The following is a 16,924-nucleotide window of genomic DNA, read 5'->3' as shown; positions in this document are numbered from 1 at the left end:
GGAGTCCAGAAAAGCAAGGAGCTTTCGCACCTGCAAGTGGATTCTGTTTGGGGCCTGACATTGCGGTCACTGAAGGAATATTTTCCTATGTCTTCATTACTGGTGTTTTTAGGTAACTTAGAAAAACCAATATTGGGGCCACATCCCAAGAGTTTAGAACAACTGGATTTCTTTTTTAAATAAAAATTGCTCGTGGTCAGATGTAGTGCTGTCAGCCGGGCACTGACCGTGGAGCTGTTGAATCTGTCCTGGTCTGGCTCAGCCTCCCTCACCCCACCCTGGTGAGGGATACGTCACCTGACTCTGGTTCCAACACATAAGACACAGTGGACACCGCAGGGGCAAGGCTTTGAAATTCCCAGGCTCTTCTTCCTCGTTTCCCAGCTTTTGGAATTTGCCCTCCTTCTAGAGGAAGTTTCCAGGCACCAAGCACGTGGGGAAACAAAAGTGTTGGTCAGCCTGCCTAGGAGAGCTCTGCCACCCGCCGTGTGATTCCCTCGTGGCAGGTTTTACGGGGGCTTAAGAAGCTTTCCCGAGGCTGGTGCTCGTGACTGTTGCAAATGAGAACCCAGGTTGCCTGTCAGTATCAGTTTGCGGGGGCTGACATAACAAAGTCCACAGACTCGGAGGTTTAAACAACAGATACTTGTTTCTCACAGTTCTGAAGGCTGGATGTCTGAGGTCAGGGTGTGGGCAGGTTGGTTTCTTCTGAGGCCTCTCTCCTTGGCTTATAGACGGCCGTCTTCTCCCTGTGTCCTCACATGGTCCTCTCTCTGCATGTCTGTGTCCTAATCTCCTCTCCTCATAAAGACACCAGTCAGATTGGGTCAGGGTCCACCCTGGCAGCCTCGTTTTAAGGTAATGACCCCTTTAAAGGCCTTCTCTCCAAATTCAGTCACATTGTGAAGGGCTAGGGGGTTAGGACTTCAAAATATAGACTTTGGGGCGTCACAGTTCACTTCACGGCCCTGTCTCTGAAGACTTGCAGAGCTAAGGGGACTTTTCACTGCTTTCCCCCCATCGCTCACCTCTGTGTCCCCAAAGCAGTTGCCAAAAGTGTGTGAAGTGCTCTGGAGTGTCGGGCTGTTCAGAGAACCCGATGCTGGTCTCACTGCTGTTGGATTCAGCTCTGCCACTGCCTCCCCCTGGAAGCCCTCCCAGATAACCAGGCTGGTGAAATGGCCCACCTTGTGCTCCCCACACCCTGTATGAACTGGATTGTAACCATCTGCTTTACATGCCTTTCCTCCTCGTTAGGCTGTGAGCCCCTGGAGGGCAGGGACCCTGCCTCAGTTATCTCTGTTCACCCAGTGGCCTGCGTAGGACCTGCCTCAGAAATGTTTATCTAATGGAACTGAAGCTGCACGGTTGACAGCCATTTTGTTTTTCTTTTAAGAACCAAAGTCCGTCTCTGTTGTTTGTGCCCAGGCAAATAGGAGAGAACTTAATTGTTCCCGGTGGAGTGAAGACCATTGAGGCCAATGGGCGGATGGTTATTCCCGGAGGTATCGATGTCAACACGTACCTGCAGAAGCCCTCCCAGGGGATGACGGCCGCTGATGACTTCTTCCAAGGGACCAAGGCAGCACTGGCAGGAGGGACCACGATGATCAGTGAGTCGTACCCCTGCCTTAGGGCATAGGCTGTGACAGCTCTAATGCATCCTCAGCATCTTGAGTAACACCAGGCACTTTGCTCAGGGTACCTGGTGTGCAGGTGGCTAAAGTTTTGGAACCAGTGATGTAGATGTTGTTATGACAGATGGGGCTGTAAGGGCTCAGAGAAGTGAGATAAGTTGCTGAAGGTTACGCAGCTGGGAAGTGGTTGTGTTAGACAGTGTTGCTGCCGTAATGCTATGATAATGCTGCATAACAAACAGTCCCCAAACTTCAAGCAAACACTTGTTTTTCATATTCAAGGGTCCACAGGAATAGGAGCAGGACTGGTGTGGGTCTGCTTTAGGCTGTGTGTTGGCTTTGGGGTGGGGGTACCATGGCTCTCCCATTCTGGAACCAATGATCAACTCAACCGTGCTCTTCTCCAAGTGGAAGGCAGAAGTGCAGGCAGTGTCTGGCAGAAACTTGCTCCTCCTCTTACCACCTCATTTCTTCACCTACACACTGTGACTTCAGCCCTCTGTTCTGTTGGCCAAAGCAAATCACACGGCCAAGCGCAAAGTCCCTGAAATTGCATTCTGTCCACAGTGAACCATGGTGAGGGTGGGAAGGGAAAGAATTGTGGACAAATAACGCCATCTACCACAGTGGTCTGTCTGGGTTGCTGGACTCTTCCTCTACTGCCCCTTGCAGCCAGATTGTTGTATTTTTTTTTTTAATCCAACAGAGCTTTTGTTTGGATTCCATTTTAATGAGCAATTTTGATTAAATAGGCAGCAGTGTATTTGAAATATTCTTTCAATAGTTAGACTCCACATCTAGGTGGCTTGTCCCTGAGCTGGTCCCAGCCCTGCCCATCTCTCCCCATCAAAGAGTTCCTCTGGAGGTGCACGCTGACTGGAGTTGGCCACTGTGAGCAGAGCTCATGTATCAGAGTTCCCGTCCCCCTGAGCCAGGAGGGTATGGCCCAACTCAAGCACCGTTCTGATCCCTTTTCCAAAAAGCAGCCCTGTGTCTGCTAGTTAGGAACGTGGGAGGAGCCCAGATTTGGGACTTGGATCCTAGCTGCCAGCGTTTGCACTGGTCACGGCCACTCAGCAGCTGCACCACTTGGCAGTATTAAGCCTCTGTGAGCCTCAGCTTCCTCGTCAGTAACATGGACTTTGTAATGTGCCCCCAGCCCATACATGTGGCTCCTTAACATGGTGCATGGCATGTGGTGGTAAGTGCTTTGGGAACAGGAGCTGGGATATTCTGAGAGCTGGAGATGGAAGCTCCAGGCTCAGGGGACCTGTGTGAGGTAGAGGACAGAGCCCTGGATGAAGAATCGGGATCCCTGGAGTTCCCCTTGGCTCTTTTCCCATCACCAGCTGTGAAACCCCTGGGGGACCCCTCCACCAACCCCATGGGCCTCATCTTCCCCATCTACACAAGAGTGGTTTTCAAAGTATGTTTCATGGAGCACCAAGAGCCTATGAAGTCACCGTGAGAACCACAGTTAGGAGGTGTGGGGGGTGGCAGGGAGGTTCTGAGTCCCCACCCCATTTCTTCATTTAACAGATATTTATTGAGGGTTGCTCTGCACCAGGCACTGTGCTAGGTGGTGGGGAAGAGAAGGAACAAAGCAGCCATGATGCTTATTCTCCAGGGCCTCGCAGTTCATGGGGAGTCACTAACCACCCACACAAATGACTATACACGGATTAGTTCTACAGAAGAAAGGGGCACAGTGCTTTGAGCTGTGCTCGGGGAGGCTTCCCTGAAGAAGTGGCATTTGTGCATCGATCTGAAGGATGAGTGGGAGTTAACTGGGTGAAGAGGGTGTAGGGGAGCAGAGCTCCAGGAAGAGGGAATAGCACATGCAAAGGCCCTGTGGTGGGGGAACACATCTTGTGTTTAAGAAATTGAAAGAAGGCCTAGGAGGCAAAGGTGCAGAGATTGAGGGCTGGAATCCTGTGAGATACGGCTGGGAGGAGAGGATGGTACTGGGCCTTGATGGCCAAGGTCAGGATTTTGGTCTTTTTCATATGGGTGATGAGCGGCCATTGAGGGATGTTAAGGAAGGGAGTGATGTGATCTGTTTTAAAGAGACCTGAATAGAGTGGCCTAGGTTGAATGTGACTAGACCAGTGGGAGGTGGTTGCAGTCGTTCAGCTGAGAGTTGAGGGTGGCTTGGACTAGGAGTGTGACCGGGAGGTGGCCAGATGTGGACAGCTCCGGTGACATATCAGAGGGAAATCAGCAGTGGGGATGGATCAGCAATGGAGGTGCATGAGGGAAGCGAAGGGTCAAGAGTAACCCCTCAGCTTCTAGCTTTTAGAATGGGGCGGGGGTGGGGGACCAGCTTTGCCAGTGGGGTCGGGGAGGGGACGATGTGGCATGAGGTTCTGGACGTTCTCATCTTGAGGAGCTCTTGAGTCATCCTAGTGGAGAGTTCAGAATGCTGTGGCTGAGAGGGGGGGATACATTTGAATGAGCAGCCACATAGAAAGTTCTAGGGCCAAGTCGTAAGGAGTTTGATCACTTAATGGTCAAGCAGAGGAGGAAGAGTCTTCAAGGAAAAAATGGCCACAGAAGTGGGACAAAAAGCCAGAAAGCCGTTGCCATGGAAGCCAGGGAGGAGCGAGTTTAAAGAAGGAGGGAGTGATTCACTGGTTTCTGAGAAGTCAAGTAGAGTGAGGACTGGAAGGTCGAATTAGCAAAGGCTGATGCTCTCGGTGGGTGGAGGAGTGAGCGGGAGTGGGGGGCAGAGACTGCTCTTTACAGACATCTGGCCGTGAAGGGTGGATGTTAGAAAAAGTGTGGGAGCTAGAGGGATGTGCGAAGCCCAGTGAGGTTTAAAAGACAGTTGTCTCCCCTTTGATCTGCTTTACATTTAAGACTTTATTGGAAAAGGGGATGATGAAGTTCATATTCTTTTAGGTCCTTTTCGCCTTGGCGTTCTGTGCCCACGAAGGCAGCATGGAGTAGCGGGAAAGGGTCCAGACTCTGCAGCTGACAGGACCCTGGGAATCTTCTCCGTACTGCTTACTAGTTGTGTGACCCTGGACAAGTTTTTCACCCTCTTTGAGCCTAAGTTTCCTCATCTGTCAGAAGGGGATATTTTTATTCTCCTCACAGGGTAGTTGCGAGGATTTAATGAGATAATTTATATAAAGCCCATGTGGCGGTATCTGACACATCAGAAACATTCAATAAACAGTCATGATGATGATGGCGATGGTGACGACGAGGAGGAGGATGAAACGACGGTAACAGTGGTGGGGACAGTGGTGGTAATGAAGACTAAAGATGGTGGTGACCACGTCACTGCTGATGGCTATGATGATGGTGACAGCGATGGCAGTATTGATGTTGATGATGGTGGGAATGATGATGAAAAGGATGGTGATGACGAGGATGCTCATCTTGATGATGTAAGTGGTGGTGATGATGATAATGGTCACTGTGATGGTGGTGATGGGGGGGATAGGGAAGGTCACGACGATTACGCTAACATTGGAGATAATGATGGTGATGACGGCAGTGAAGAGGCTACCACTGGGTTGACTTGTGTCCTCAGCATCTTGGAGTGTGACACATATGTTTCTGTCCCAGTTGACCATGTTGTCCCTGAACCTGGGTCCAGCCTGCTGACCTCCTTCGAGAAATGGCATGAAGCGGCGGACACTAAATCCTGCTGCGACTACTCCCTGCACGTGGACATCACCAGCTGGCACAACGGTGTTAGGGAAGAGCTCGAGGTGCTGGTGCAGGACAAAGGTCAGTTAAAGCCCCAGAATGGGGTCACAGTTCCGGAATCCCCGTTTTGTTTGTGGGTCTGATTTGTAGAGTTAGAATCCCTTTATCTGCATCTGCTACGAGCCCAACTGTGAGCTGTGCCCTGCCCCATAAACAGTGGAAAAATTGGACCCTCCTTAAGGAGTCTGTCTTCCTCTCCTTCAGGCCCTTTGGAGGTTCCCCCTGTTTATAGAAGAGAGCCCGATTTCCTTAGCCTGGCACACAAGGCCCCCACTGATCTAGCCTCACTTTTCTTTCTCTGCCATGAACTCATCTGGGCGCTTATTATCCTGGACGCCATCCCCGGAAACCTGCTGCTCCACTGGGCCTTTGCTGTTGCAGTCCCCACACCCGCTACCAGGGATGCCCTTTCTTCTACTCTGCTTCCCAGTTTCCCCAATCAGAACTTCAGAACTGCTTCATCCCTTGAATATCCATAGGTTACTTGGGCCTCTTTGGGGTCCCCTTTTCCATTATTTTTGGATTACGGGACACTGGTGGTCTGTCTGGCTCTTCTGTTAAACCCTGAGCTTACGAGGGAGGGGATTATGTCTGTGCATCTCTGTATCCCACCCTCTCTCCCCTCTGTGTGAGCTCAAACCAGACATCTCTGCACAGTGTGGGTACTTTACTGTGTGCCTTACGCTAAATGGAGGTGAATTGAACTGAACACCCACAGAAACACAGAGCAAGAGAACAGAATAAACCAGGCGTGAGGGGTCCCTCGGAAAGAGGCCGTTCTGAGGCTCTCTGAGGAAGCACCATCGAATGAATGAGATGCTTCAAGGAGAGATGGGGGGTGTTTTCAAGTTTTTAAATATATATACTGTGTTTTCTCGTAAAAGTATCATCGCCCAAATACAAAAAAAAGTCAGAAAATCAAGAGAAGGAAAAAGTTTTTCCCTCTGGTCTTACCCCCCAGTTGCCACTTATCATTAATATTAAGGATTATTGCTTTCTGTTCCCCATCTATTTAGACAGTTTTCTCCATATATAGTTATACGATAGCAGTTATTTGGAATGCGTTTTTCACTTAACGTTTTATGAGTAATCATTACTCTTCATTAATTACTTTTTAATGGCTCGTAATACACAATGTAATGGTTAATTTGTGTAGCTATTTCCCTTTTATTGGGCATTTAGGTTTTCTGTTTGCTTTACTGTAAATCGTGTTTGGTGAACATCTTTGTAATGCCATCCAGAGATGGCATTATGGGGTCAAGGTTTTAACATTTTTCAAAATCATGACACTTACCGCCAAATTGCTTTCCCCAGAAATGCACCCACTTGCATGCCCACAGCCCATGTCTCTCACTCCGTGCATGTTTGCACCATTGGGTGTTATTATTTGTATGAAATCCTTGCTAATTTGATGAATAAAAGTCAGTCTACCATTGAACATTGCAGTTCTTTAACTGCTAATTACCTTAAACATTTTGCTTACATTTTTCCTTTGTGTGAATGTCCGATTGTGTTCCTTGCCCATTTACCAGTTTGGGTCTCGTAAGTCTGAGCTTCTATATCCAGATGGTTTTATCCCTTCATTGAAGTTGCTGTGAATCACACTCTTGTTTTGTACAGAATCATAGTCCAGGTTGTAGAAAGATCCCAGCAGTTGTGCTGCCTGAATCTGAATCCTGCCCTCACACTTCTTGGCCTTGTGACACTGGGCAAGTCACCAAGCTGACCTCTCTGAGGCTTGCCCACTGACTCCCCATACATAGTGTCAGAGCTCTGGTACCAGGCGTGAGACTCCTGGTCTGAACTCGGTGTTAATTCTTCAGTCGCAAGAAGGAAACAACCCATATGTCCATTAAAGGATGATTGGATAAACAAAATGCGGTCCATCCTTACAGTGGAATGTCATTCAGCTTTGAAAAGGAAGGAAATCCTGACACCTGCTATGACACGGATGAACCTTGAGAACATTATGTCAAGTGAAATAAGCCAGTCACAGAAAAGACAAATGCTGTACGACTGTGCTCATGTGAGATGCGTAGAATCGTCCAGTTCATAGAGCGAGACAGAGTAGAATGGTGGTTGCCAGGGACTGGGGGAGGGGCAACGTGGAATTAGTGTTTAATGGGGACAGAGTTTCAGTTTTGCCAAGGTGAAGCGTTCTGGAGATGGAAGCACAACAATGTGAACGTACTTAATGCCACTGCACTTGCAAATGGCTCCGATGGTAAATTTCATGTGAGGTATATTTTACCACAACTAATGAAAAGCAGCAGTTATTTCTTTGCTCACAGCTCTGTGGAAAGGCACTTTGGTTTGGGCTCAGCTGGGCGGTTCTGCTCACCGTGGCTCACTCATGCCTTGCGCCCCAGCTGGGAGGATGGGGCAGGTGCAACCGCTCTCTACACCCTCCCTTCCCCAGCAGGCTCTCGTGGGCTTCTTCCCTTGGTGGCTCCGCAAGGGTGAGTGGAGCTGCAGGCCCTCTGAGGCCCAGGCTTGGAATGTGTCCACTGATACTTCCGCTTCGTTCTGCTGGGCGGAGCCAGTCTCGAGAGCAGCCCACGCTCAAGGAGTGAGGAAATAGGTTCTACCTCTTGAGAAGGGTCACTGCAAATGTTTTGTGAAACTGTAAACTATTACCAGCCAGTTTAGTCTCTTTCTGCTTCCTACTTCTACATGAAATTATCTTATTTGTTTGTTTGTTCATTGCTTATTTCCACTAGAATGTAGACAGGTATCCTTCCTACCTCGTTCACAGCTGTATCTCTAGCTTCTAGAACAGTGCTTGTACATAGTAAGTACTCAGTGAATATTTGATGGGTGAGAAAATAAATATTCCATGAAAAAGGACTTCTGGGGTCTCATAAGTTTTGGAAATGCTCCCTGTTTATTTTATTCTTGAATATTCTTTTATTTATTTTTTAACATCTTTATTGGAGTATAACTGCTTTACAATGGTGTGTTAGTTTCTGCTGTATCACAAAGTGAATCAGCTATACGTATACATATATCCCCATATCTCCTCCCTCTTGCGTATCCCTCCCTCCCACCCTCCCTATCCCACCCCTCTAGGTCGTCACAAAGCACCGAGCTGATCTCCCTGTGCTATGCGGCTGCTTCCCACTAGCTATCTATTTTACATTTGGTAGTGTATATCTGTCCATGCCACTCTCTCACTTCGTCCCAGCTTACCCTTCCCCCTCCCTGTGTCCTCAAGTCCACTCTCTAGTAGGTCTAGGTCTGCATCTTTATTCCCGTCTTGCCCCTAGGTTCTTCATGACCTTTTTTTTTAGATTTCATATGTATGTGTTAGCATATAGTATTTGTTTTTCTCTTTCTGACTTACTTCACTCTGTATGACAGACTGTAGGTCCATCCACCTCACTACAAATAACTCGATTCCGTTTCTTTTTATGGCTGAGTAATATTCCATTGTATACATGTACCACATCTTCTTTATCCATTCATCTGTCGATGGACACTTAGGTTGCTTCCATGTCCTGGCTATTGTAAATAGAGCTGCAATGAACATTGTGGTACTTGACTCTTTTTGAATTATGGTTTTCTCAGGGTGTATGCCCAGTAGTGGAATTGCTGGGTCGTATGGTAGTGGTACAGTACTGAGGTTTTCGTCTGAATTACTTTGATTCCAAATGAGACCAAGTCTTATTCTCACCTTTATTTGTTAGGCATTTTTAAAAAATTGTCTAAAAATTCTGTTTGCCTTTTTTGCTTCATTGTTTTTATTTTAAGCATTTTTAAATATAAAACAAAACATACAGAAAACCACACAAGGAAAAAATGTGGCTTTGTGAATTATGAGATTACCCTTTCCAGGTAATAAATAGAACTTTGCCCCAAACAAAGACCCCCAACAAATGTCTCATGGCCCCCCATTGTAGCCACAACTCCTTCCTCCTCCCAAAAGTAACCACTGTCTGGTGTTTTTTAAATAAGAGGTTTTTTGGGGGATTTTTTTGTTTGTTTTTTGTTTTGTTTTTTTGCGGTATGCGGACCTCTCATTGTTGTGGCCTCTCCCATTGCGGAGCACAGGCTCCAGACACAGGCTCAGCGGCCATGGCTCACGGGCCTAGCCGCTCCGCGGCATGTGGGATCCTCCCGGACCGGGGCACGAACCTGTGTCCCCTGCATCGGCAGGCAGACTCTCAACCACTGCGCCACCAGGGAAGCCCTAAATAAGAGGTTTTTTTAAAAAAAACCTTTTTTAAATTTGTTGCAGATATGTTCACCATGTTGGTTGTTTGCTTTTTATTTTGAATTTTTAAGAAATAACTTATAGAAAGTTTCCATTTATAACAAGTCAAATCTATCATGATTTGGAGGAAAGCTTCTAATCTGAGATAGCTTTAACCCATCCACCCACCCACAAGAACCAGTTCTAGGGCATATTTATCAATTCTGCCAATTCATTATTTCTGCTTTTATTTGTATTGTTTACTTCTAATTTCTGGTGAATTTCCATTTTCTTCTTTTAAAGATTCTTATCATAGAAGCTTACTCAGTTGATGTATGCTCCCCCGCTCCTTCAAAAAATAATGAAGCATTTAAGGCTATGAATTTACCTCTCACTATGGATTTACCTGTTTTACCCACTGATGGTTCTTCTGTGTCTGTGTATATAACTGGGTTTTTGTTTTTGTATGTAAGTATACTTGATTAAATAGAGACTGATACTTTTATGTTAATCTCTGAATATTATTTTTTCTTTTAATTTTTCTTAATCTTTTGGGAAAAGAAATTTTTGTTGCCAAGGTTTTCTAGACCAGAAACGATTTTTGGCTTGTCTTCACTGTTGCTTAGTGTAAAAGAAGTCTCAATCTCATTTAGTACTTTTGCCTGAATTTCTTCTTTTTCTTATCCAAAGGATTCCTGATTCCATCAACAAACATTAATGGCACAGCACATGTTGTGGATGTGCAAGATGAAATAATACATAAGATGTGGTCCCTGTCCTCAGCCACTTGAAGGCATATTAAGAAACAGTCCTCCCCCCACCTCCTCTGCTCCCCGCTGGCTGCACAATAAGTCCTGTCATTTCAACCTTTTTGCATCCTCCCACTCAGAGCCTCAGCCCACCCATCTCTTTTGCCTTCAGCATCCTCCAACTCTATTTCTCCGTTTCTCCCTGCTGTTCTGCACACCCATCCTCCTTCCAGAACTGTCCTTCTGAGACAAAGTCTGATCATGTCATTCCCTTGCTTTAAAAGCACATGTTCTACAAGATAGTAGTGATGGCTGTACAACATGGTGAATGCTCTAAATGCCACTGAATTGTACACTTTAAAAACGGTTGTGATGGTAAATTTTGTTATGTGTATTTTACCGTAATAAAAAAAAGTGATTTTTTTTTTTTTTAAGCACATGCTCCTTTTTGCTTCAGCCACAGGACACTTTCCAGTACCCGCATCCTAATGTCTTTTTATCCTCCTTGCTGTCCATGCCATGCATACCCATCCCTCTCAGCCCAGATAATTGCCTTCCCCCGGCTCCTCCCCCACCCCTTCTTCCTTTCTCCTCTCCTCTTCCTTCTCCTTTAGACTCAGCTGACATGTCACCTTCCCTGGAGGCCTCCTCGGACCCTCACCCACACCCCCAGGCTGGCTTAGGTGCCCCTGCTGTGAATTCTGGTGGCACCCTTCTGTCTTGGTTGTTACCACCCTGTGCAGTGCTTATCGATTTACTGGAAAGACATGTCCTTTCCTCTTAAATGCATTTTTCTACTCTTTTTTATCTTGAAACAGGTGTCAATTCCTTCCAAGTCTACATGGCCTATAAGGATCTCTACCAAATGTCCGACAGCCAGGTAGGTCCTTGCACACCCCCCGCCTCCCTTGGGCAGGAATGGGCCTGCCTTGTCAGGCAAAGCGGCACAGGGCAGGGGAGATGTCAGAGCAGGCCAGGGAGGGCTCTGGGTTCAAGTCCTGGTTCTGACGCTGAGCTGTCAGTCATCGCCCTTCCCTGGACCTGCATTCCTTTCTGCCTGTACGAGTGGCGTGGAGCAGGGATGCCCTGCTTGGTGGTTCCCAAACTCGGCTCATCTTCAGCCTCATCTAAAGAGCTCACTAAATACAGACTCATATTGCATCACATATGCTCGGGGGTAAGGTTCAGGAGTCTGTACTTTCTTAAACCTCTGCAGCTGATTCTGGGGCTCAAGCGAGTTTGGGGACCATTACCTTAGCTCTCACCTGGAGGAGAGCCCTGGCTGTCCCTCCAGCCAATTGCAAGTCACATCCTTTCTCAGTTTTCTCATCTATACGACGTGATCATCTCTGGCCCTGACAACCTCCAACAGCTGTTCTGTGGACGAGATGAGTCAAGGAAGAAGGTGGTCTAAGGAGTACAGGTGTAGGGGGTACAATTTATCAGGCACCTGGCCTTCTTACACCACTGGGACTCTTGGTTTGGTTTTGTTATTATTGCCCTGCCCTCTGCTTGTTAAAAAGGTGGGACAGTGTGGTGGCAAAGGGCACGGCTGCTGGAGCCAGGCTGCTTGGCAGCAAGCCCTGACTTTGCTGTGCAGCCTGGGGCAGATTTCCTAACCTCTCTGTGCTTTAGGCCCTTCTTGGCACTTGCCTCAGAGAAGATGTCGGAGGATTAAGTGATTTAATACAAGTAAAGCTCTAGGGCAGTGCCTGGCACACAGCAGGCATACGAGTGTTAATAAGCTGGTTTTCATTATCCCCGTGGCGTCTCATGTGCAATGGAAGAAGCACCCATGTCTTACCTTTCAAAATAGACCCTTGGAGTTACATAATATAACTTACCCCGAGATGGCCTGGAAACCAAAGGGCTGGAAGTTTGTTCAGTTTCATGGAAACAATAGCATGTGTCTCTCTAGTGTGATTGAAATTTTCACCTGTTTCATTCTAATGTCTGTTTCACTGAAGCCCTGGTTAGAGTCGGAGTTGAGCAGACTTTGGGTGTGGGTCCTCAAAAGTGCTTCATGCCTCCAAGTGCCTCCCCCACCTGCTGTCTACATCTAAAAGCACACATCCTGGATAAGGGAGGCGTTATCTTATGCAAGGAGGGCAAAGTTGAGATTCAGGAGTCCCTGGGGAGGGAACCTGTGGCTTTGGTCCTCAGCAGGTGCAAATGTCTGATTGCAGATCCTGTACAGGTGGGAAGAGGGCACGGGACAGTGGACAGGGCCTGGATTGGCGAAATAAGGTGATGCTTGGCAGGATACATGTTATCTGAGTATTCAAGTTATTGGAGGACTTGGTCTCTCGACCCCAATTGGTCTATAAAATGACAGGAGTTGGAATTTTTGTAAAGATGTACACATGTCCTGTGATTCGTGGTGGCTAAGGTACAGGCATAGCAGGTTTAGTTATACAATTTCAGTAAAACCGAAGACAGCTTCTCTGCAGTTGTCACCGTTAACAACGTCACGCTCCAGGGGAGCAAAGCCACAAAGAAAGCAAAGGCTCGCGTGGGTATAACTGTGGATATAATCACGCCTCGGTGTCACTTTTATCAGCTGTGCGCCTCTCCCCCACCCAGACTTTCTGCCCTTGGATCTGGAGGGTGTCAGGGTCAAGGGAGAATCTTTTCCAGTTCTTACTTGTTGAGTGACGCATTCCATGGATGTGGATGGAGCATCCTGGCAGGTGGATGACTGTGTGTCAGTAGTAAGAGCAGTCTTTGCAAATGCTCGTGCTGTGATATCTTTATCTCACCCCAACCCCCCTTTATCCCTCCTTAGCTCTACGAAGCCTTCACCTTCCTTAAGGGGCTGGGAGCTGTGATCTTGGTCCACGCAGAAAATGGAGATTTGATAGCTCAGGTGAGTGGTGTGAGTTTCCACCCCTTCCGCCTCAGTCTCCTTCTCCTTGTAAAGGATACGAGAAAAGGGGGTGGAGGCACTGGTCAGCCAGGTCACCAGACAATGAAGGGTCAAGCCAAGAACCAGATGGCATGTCAGGCGCTCCAGGTGTGAGTCACGCACACACTATCTGCAGCGTGGCCTTGGGCAGGTCATAATCGCCTCCTCCTTGCGAACCTCGATTTTCTCACCCGTACAGTGGGGGTAATATTACTGCCCTGTGAACCATGGCGGGTTTGCATGAGCAACAAATAAGGATCTGAAAGAAAATGCTTGGAAGCTAGGGTTGCTCATCATCCTCCACGACTTGAGAGCGGGGCTAATGGACAGAGCTCAGGCCGGGAGCAGGTGTTCCAGTCTGGCCTCCTGACACTGGGTGAGGAACTCTACCCCACGAAGGCTCCTGTGCTTCATTTAGAAGCATCTGCCTTGCAGTGTGGTTGTGAGGATTAAATGATATCGTGTATGTGTCGAGCAATGTCGGACATGTAACAGGCTGTAGCCATTCAGAAGTTTTGGGTAGCGTGAGACGTGAACCCATTTTGATCATTCTGGTTACAGGGTGGATAATTTGATGGGAATAGAATAAAGTCAGCTAGGTTTTGCTCCAGCAATTCTCATAGGAAATGAAGAGAGGAGACAGAGCGGAGGTGGAAGAGGCAAGAATGTGATAGGGGAGGTGCACAGTCTACAGGACTCATCGATTGATTGGATGGGAGAAGAAGGAGAGGAAGTCAAGGATGGCTGCTTGGTCCCTGTGCAGGGTGGATCACGATGCCACGAATCAAGATCAGGCATATGGAAGGTTTGGATGCATCCAATGAAAGTAGTTAATGCCGTGCGTGATGCTAAGGAGTATGTACATCCTCATTTCCTAGGTAGGGAAACTGAGGCTCAGATAGTAATAACTTGCCCACTGTTATATGGGGCATCGGAGCCAGGATGTGAATACGGTTCCATCTGGTTCCAAAGCCCAGTGGAATTGCAGCATGACGGTTAAGGGCATGAGATCTGAAGCTTCACTCTTAAGGTCAGCTATTGTCTTTATTTCTTACTATTTGTGTTCTTGCAGTTTTTCTGTAAAATTGAAATTCTTTCAAATTCAAAATAAAAAAAACAACAACTCAGTACCATCACACAGCAGTATTCTGGTCATTGGCAAGAGGTCACTAAATCCAGCCCTCACCCCAAAAGATGGGATGGTACAAAGGTATGAATGCTGGGAAATGAGGGTCACTGGGAGCCGTATCAGAGGTTGTCTGCCAGCCTCTCCTCTGGCCCCCCAGTGATTGATGACCCTCTCACATGCAAAACACATTCATTCCTTTCCAGGGTCCTCCAAACTCTCACCTCATTACACCATCAAAGACTGGAATCATCTAAGCCAGGTCTAGGTGTGGATGAGGCTTCTTGGGTCTAGTCCCTACAATCTGTAGGTCTTTGAAGAAAATAGGCAAGTTATCTCTCCCCCGCCCCCCCCACACTCAACACACGACATATAGTGGTGGGGTGGGCATTCCTGTTGAAAAAGGGACAGTGGAAGACACCAGGAGTCATTGGTCCATAGCAGTTCTGAAATCCAGTTAGACAAGTGTTGGCAGTTCCTTGATTAGGTCTCGAAGCCTGAGAATAATTCTCCATGGCTCTTGGCTCCACCTTCTGGGCTATTGGTCCCATCCTTCCTTTTCATGAAAGGTAGCCCATGCTTGCAGCTGAGGAATTTTCTCAGCCTGCTTCCTGCACAGTAGAATTTTAGGAGTCCAACTGCCTCCATTCATTTTGTATGTCTTATCCCGTCCAGTCCAGGCTGCCGGTGTTTTGCTAAGATAATCTTCCCAAAACCTTTGTGGGCCTCCTCTGAATCTCACTGGAATTCACCCCATTAGACAAAAGATACCCACAGATTTCTTTTCAATAAGCCCTCCTCCTGGTCAGACCGCCAAGAGGTACATCCTTGAGCTTCCTAGAGGCCTTAACTTGATTGAGAGGCTCTGTGGGCACACCCTCAATTATCTGTCCCTCTCACATTTTACTGTTTACTATGAGCAGCAAGAAGAAACCAGGCAGTACCTTGACAATTTGCTGGGGACTCTCCTCAGCTAGATCCTTGAGTTCATTAGACACATTTGCCCCTTGCCACATCACTACAGGTGACAGTGTTGCCAAGCTTTCTGCTACTACATAACAAGATTCCCCTTCCTCCAGTTTTCAATAACAGACGCCTCATTTCCTTTAGAGCTCTCACTAGCAAGGTCCTCAAAGTCCATATTTCTACTAACAGTCCATTTGAGACCAGCTTTCTCTAACACATGCCTTGAAATTCTTCCAGCCTCCATTCACTGCCCGCTCCCAAAGCCACGCCCACATTTTTAGTTAATTGCTGTGGCAGCACCCTACTTCTGAATACCAAAATCTGTTTCAGTTCTCTGTGGCTGCATAACAAATTACCCCCTAAATTTAGCATCGTCAAACAAAAAACGTTTTCCACGTCATGGTCCTGTGGGTCCGGAGTCCAGGTGTGGCTTGGTTGGGTTTTCGGGCTCAGGGTCTCTCACCGGCTGCCGTGAAGGTGTCAGGCAGGGCTGCAGTCATCTCAGGGCTGGTCTGGGGCAGGATTCCTTTCCAGAGGGTTGCAGGATTCCCACTCAGAGGGTTGCTTCTAGGATTCAGTTCCTTGCACGCTATCACACTGTTGTCCTTTATTCTTTGATGGCTGTTAGACAGAGGCCGCCTTGGTTCTCTGCCACATGGGCAGCTACAGCATGGTGACCTGTTTCCTTCCAAGTGATAGAGCAGGAGAGGGTGAGCAAGGGAGAAGTGGGAGTCCCTTTGTAACCTAACCTCAGAAATGACATCCCATCTCTTTCCTCGCGTTCTGCTCATTGGAAGCAGGGTGCCAGGTCCAGCCCACGTGCAAGCAGAGGCAGGCTCACTGCGAACTTCTTAAAAGCTACCCAACACATGTATCATAGGTTTGCCTGGTTTTGAACTTCATAAACATGAAACCACACAGTAGGTACTCTTTTACATCCAGCTTCTTTTTTTTTTTTTTTTTTTGCGGTACGCAGGCCTCTCACTGTTGTGGCCTCTCCCGTTGCGGAGCACAGGCTCCAGACGCACGGGCCCAGCGGCCATGGCTCACGGGCCCAGCCGCTCCGCGGCATGTGGGATCTTCCCGGACCGGGGCACGAACCCATGTCCCCTGCATCGGCAGGTGGACTCTCAACCACTGCGCCACCAGGGAAGCCCTACATCTGGCTTCTTTTGATCAATAGGTTTGTGAGATTCATCCCTATTGTTACCTGAAGCAATAGTATTCTCTCTGTCATCATGGTGTAGAATTCCACTGCAGTGATAGGTCACAATTTGTTCTTCAGTTGATAGATGTTTGGATAGTTTCAAATTTAGGATTACTGTATATAAAGCGTCCTTAAACATTCTTGTTCAGTCTTTTGTTAAACATATGTTCCCATTTCTGTTGGTAAGTACGTAGGAGGGGGATTTCTGGGTCGTGGGTGTGCACATATTCAGGTCTTACAGTTACTGCTACCCTGTTTTCCAGGGTGTACCAACCTATATCCCACCAAATGTGTGTGAAAAGTTGAGTTTGGAGTCCCCGGTTCTTAAGCTTTACATCAGGGAATTCTTAGCTTTCCTCGCTGCCAACTTAAGATTGAGTTTTCTCAGCTCCGATAAATCTGTTACCTTTTGTACATCTGCT

The 16,924-nt window shown here is 47.5% G+C and overlaps 1 protein-coding gene across 2 annotated transcripts in view; it reads left to right on the top strand.

Moving 5' to 3' along the window:
* CRMP1 (collapsin response mediator protein 1) overlaps positions 1–16,924 on the top strand; it is a gene marked incomplete at both ends in the record, with an annotated part of 67,521 nt that overhangs the window by 27,162 nt on the left and 23,435 nt on the right. For both annotated transcript variants that reach the window (XM_082653539.1, XM_082653540.1), the window contains 4 exons: positions 1,429–1,613; positions 5,214–5,378; positions 11,117–11,178; positions 13,084–13,164. In XM_082653539.1, the coding sequence (XP_082509665.1) occupies positions 1,429–1,613; positions 5,214–5,378; positions 11,117–11,178; positions 13,084–13,164 (493 nt within the window). The remainder of the gene's footprint in view (positions 1–1,428; positions 1,614–5,213; positions 5,379–11,116; positions 11,179–13,083; positions 13,165–16,924) is intronic.

The sequence above is a fragment of the Grampus griseus genome (genome assembly GCF_964374135.1).
Source record: "Grampus griseus genome assembly, chromosome: 4".
Lineage (NCBI taxonomy): Eukaryota > Metazoa > Chordata > Mammalia > Artiodactyla > Delphinidae > Grampus > Grampus griseus.
This window is presented reverse-complemented; position numbering and strand designations above follow the sequence as displayed.